At 57.8% G+C, this 4357-nt stretch overlaps 1 protein-coding gene across 1 annotated transcript; it reads right to left on the bottom strand.

The window, feature by feature from the left end:
• Positions 1–1241: 1241 nt before the first annotated feature.
• CPSF4L (cleavage and polyadenylation specific factor 4-like) lies at positions 1242–3750 on the bottom strand. Its single transcript, XM_009075019.1, is given in 6 exon segments — positions 1242–1258; positions 1600–1716; positions 1988–2083; positions 2295–2438; positions 3318–3377; positions 3648–3750. Coding segments are annotated over 6 exon segments (537 nt in total).
• Between the last annotated feature and the right edge of the window lie 607 nt (positions 3751–4357).

The raw sequence follows: 4357 nt of genomic DNA, 5'->3' as shown, positions 1-4357 counted from the left end.
CTGCTTGGTCTGTGTTCTCCAACTCAGTGTTTCATTCCCTCCTTCCCAAGGGATGAGCACGCCTCACCCTCATGCTCAGGACCCTGACATGAGCCAGGCCTGTACCTCTCCTGCACCTGGAGTGCTGCTGCCCCTGCCTGCACACAGCCAGCTGTGCCAGAGGCAGCAGCCAGATGTGGAAAGTCCCAGTTTTCCTTGCATTAAGTGTTTTCTTTGCTGCTTGTGCACACTGAGCTGGTGTTGAACAAACCCAACAAGCTTTTCCCCCTTCCAGCAGTTATCCTGGTGCATCTCACTGGTTCCACTGTGTTTGTCGTGTTCTCCTTCCATGATCCATGTGGGAGCAATGGAATCACTTCCCCAGAAGCATTTCTAGCTGAGTCCTGCCACACTCACTGGTGTAGGGACTGTCCTGTGTCTTCTGGGGGCAGAGGGAGAGGAAAGCATTGCATTTGTGCTGGATCATCCCATGTTTCCACATGTTCATTTCCTCATCATTTCCAATGGAATGGGCTCATGGAGCTGTGCCACATTCCAGCACAACTCCCAGCTGGAAGCAGCACCCCAAGACCTCCAACTGCACCAAACCTCCAACCCAGAGGATTTTGTTGGTCTCCAGAGCTCTCCCACTGCCTCCCAAGGGTTTATTACCACACAAATCCCTTCCCTTGCAGCTGGGTTATTTTAAGCCCAGTACAGGCTCATTCCCTACTGGTTCCCACCCCAGTTCCTAGGGGACAGGCTCCAAGGCCAGAAAACCCACGGAGAAAACATGTTTCCCAGTCAAGGCAGCTGTTTCAGGAGCACTGGGAGCCCCCACACTACATGCTGCCCCTCACCATCGCCCTCCAAGGTGGAACCATTGCTCCCAGCCCTCCCATTCCCCAAAACCCTCACCTAGAAGCAGGTGCCTCCTTCCAGCAGGCTTTGTGGGCTGGGGAGGGGCAGTCACTGGTGTCCCACAGGTGTGTTCCCAGGTGCTGAGTGACCCTATGACTTGGCTCCATGGGTGGCATGTCATCACCTCCCCTCTCCTTGCCAGCAGTCAGGTCCCTCTGCACCAGGCCCCGTGGACAGGCATCTCCCTGTGGGAAAATGGGGCAGGAGGGGCAGTTGGCAGCTACCATCCCACAGGAGCTGGGGTGGAAGGTAGGGAAGGAAGAGCTGTGGGGCAGCTGAAGCATCACCCCAAGGGGCACAGAGGAAAAGGTTCACCTTGGATGGGTCTGTGCTGCTCGTCATCAACCCGGCCTTGAGGCTGGAGAGGGACACAGGACAGGCAGTTATTCCCTGTGGTACCCCCCAGAGCCTCCTGTGGCACCCCCAGAGTCTCCTGTGGCTCACACAGCCTCTCAGGACTGTCCTGGGGCTGGTACAGTCACCTCCATGTGGACTGTTCCCTGCCCACCCACTGCCAACCCTGCAGGCACCACCACAGGTTGGGGAGAGACCAGAGAGGTTCAGGTCGTTCAGACAAGGACCCAAAGCCCCTTTGTCTCTGCCCCAGAACCTGCAAGGACCAGGGCCACCTCTGCAGCCTCAGAGAGGGAGCTGTCCCCCAGCTGTGTGCCAAGTGCCCCCCAGTCTGCCCAGTACTACCCGCCAGCCTGGCCAGTACATACTGCACAAATTTGCACTTGGGTCCTTCTGGGCAGAAGCCAACCAGGTAGTTGGCACACAACACCCTCCGTGTGTGCTTGTACTTGCACAGGGGACCTGCCACAGGGAGGAAAGGATTAATCATGGCATCACACAAGGATCTGGGAGCTTTCCCAGCAGCCTCGTTCCTCTTCAGCTCTTTGCTGCCCCAAACCCAAACCCCCACCAAGTTCCTGTCCCACTCCTGATACGCCACTGTGAGTCACCCATTGTGTCTTGGCCACCTCAGAGGAGGCAGGAGGTGGTGCCAGCAGTGGGATGCAGCCTGCCATCCCCAGTGGGACATGAGCAGCCCCTGCCCACCCTAACCCCCAGCCCAGCACCTCACCAAGCCTGCAGAAGCCACGGTCATACCAGGGACAGCCCATGGTGCTGGTGGTGGCATCAACGTGCAGGAAGGCACAGTCCTTGTTGTTGCACTCACCTGGGATAAGCCAAACACAAGGAATCACTCAGGGATGGGCTGGATGGGAGGAGCTGGAGAGCCCTAGGAGCACCAGGCATGGATGGGTGACAGTGACACTTCTCCTTGCAGACAGGAGGTGGCATCCAGTCCTTGCTCGAGGCCAGCCCCAAGGGACATGAGTGCTAGGGTAGGAGTGTCCCTGGGGTACCCAGCCTGGTCCTGCACCTACCAAACTTGGAGTAGAAGTAGCACTCAGGCATCCTGGTCACATCGTGGTCGTGCAGGAAGTCACAGCCATCACCTCTCCTGCAGAGCCCACGGAGCCAGTGCTTACACTGCACTGTCCTCGGCACGGTGGAGAGTCGGGAGGGACGTGGCACACCTGTGGTGGACGTGGCACCACTGTCACTGCCAGCCTGGTCCTCACAGCCATTGTCACAGCCAGCCCCTGTCACCCCCAGGCCATGGCACCCACTGTCACAGTGCTCAACCACACTCAGGGTGAAGAACCATTTTCTGAGGTAACTTCAGACCATTCCCTTAGGCTCTCCTCCAGCATGTCCAGCATGGCACACCTGGGACTTAAACCCAGGACCTCTAGACACACTGATGCCTTCTCCATTAGGCCACCCAGTCACTGAGCCCAGCTGGGACCCATTTTGATCCCAACCTGTGACCAGCACCACCTTGTCAACTAGGTCCACAGTCTCTCACAGAGCTCTCTGGTCCTGTCCCACAGCCACCCACTGTCACAGCCAGTTGGGAAGCTGTTCCAGTGCTCAACCACCAGGAGCCACTTACTCTGATCCAGCCAAACCCCTCCCTGAGACAACTTCAGACCATTCCCTTAGACCCTTCTCCAGCGTCACCAGCATGGAGGTTGATGCCTTATTCATTAGGCCATTGGGCCACTCCATCACTGAGTCTCACCTGTGACCCATCTTGAACCCAACCTGGGACCATCACCACCTTGTCCACTAGGGCATGACACTAAGGGCCATGTCCAGTTTCTCTGGAAACAGCTCCAGGACAGTGAGTCCATCACCTTCCATGCTTCCCTCTTCTCACCAAAAGGGCTGAGGGGTAATAGACTCTGAGCTGTGTTAGCATTCCAGGCCCAAACCTGCCATCCCACCAGCTGCAGGGCCATGGGGCAATCTGCCACAGATGTGGGCTGGTTGTAGAGCTCATTTGGCATCCTGGTGTCCCCAGGATCTTGCAGGTGGTGGCAGCCCCATCCCTGTCCCTTCCCAGCATTGTCCCTTGGTGTACAGCCCTCAGTGGAAGAACTTGCAGACAGCTGCTCCCAACTCTGTGGGGAAAAGCAGGGCAGGGAGAGCTTCTCCTGCTGTCCCCAGTGCTGGGACCATGGGGATACTGGGGACAAGAGTACGTCAGACCCCTCTACTGGGAGCCTCCCACTACTCTGTGCCAGCACCATACCTGAGGGAGCAATGCCTGGAGTCAGCCTGGCCTCAGGCAGGAGCCAGAATAAGAAGAATCAGGCATTGTGGTGGGTGCAGCAAGATGAGAACCCCAAGACCTCCTGCACCCTGTCACCCTCTGAGGATCCCCAACTTACTGTCCACCCCTGGGAAAGGCAGAGCTTGAGCTCCTCTCTGCTGCTCCACATCTTCCTCCAAGTCAAGCCTGATCTTCTCCACACCAGCCACCAGCTCCTGCATCATCCCTGGTCCAGCAAGAGGCCCCTCCAGCCTGGCACAGGCAGGGAAAGGAGGCAAGGAAAGAGACAAGGAAGCACAGCTCACAGGGGCTGGCAGTGGGGCTGCCCAAGGAAAATACAGCTCTCCTGAGGGAGCACCACACGCTGGGGGTCCCTGCAGCCACCCTGAGCCCCAGCAACACTCAGAAACCCTCCTCTGCCTCCTCCTTCTCCTCAAGCCAGAGCAAAACCAGCCAAGGCAGCAGCCTGGAGCACTATTTAGAGGGAAGCTGCCCACATCTGATCTCAATTTGCAGCCCTGATTGCCTGGTGCCGCAGCTGCAGGAGCTTAGCCCCAGGCCCCATCCATCCCCCTCACTGCCTCTCTGCTCCGACATCTGCTTTTCCTCCAGAAAAAAAGCAGCTGGGGCTGGCTGTGAGCTGGGTTAACCCCTCATTCCAAGGCCTTAAACAGAGCCAAACAGGACTGGAGCTGAGTGATAGCAAGGGACAGATCCTGCGTGGGTTCTGTGGTCTGCATGCTCTGAGCATCGCTGGGGGCACAGCAGCACCAGTCCCAGTCCTGCTCTCCAGCACTTGGCAGGACAGACACACATCCCTGGGCTCCT

Source organism: Acanthisitta chloris, unplaced genomic scaffold, assembly GCF_000695815.1.
Source record: "Acanthisitta chloris isolate BGI_N310 unplaced genomic scaffold, ASM69581v1 scaffold28935, whole genome shotgun sequence".
Taxonomy (NCBI): domain Eukaryota; kingdom Metazoa; phylum Chordata; class Aves; order Passeriformes; family Acanthisittidae; genus Acanthisitta; species Acanthisitta chloris.
The sequence above is the reverse complement of the archived record's forward strand: the minus strand, read 5'-3'. Positions and strand labels throughout refer to the sequence as shown.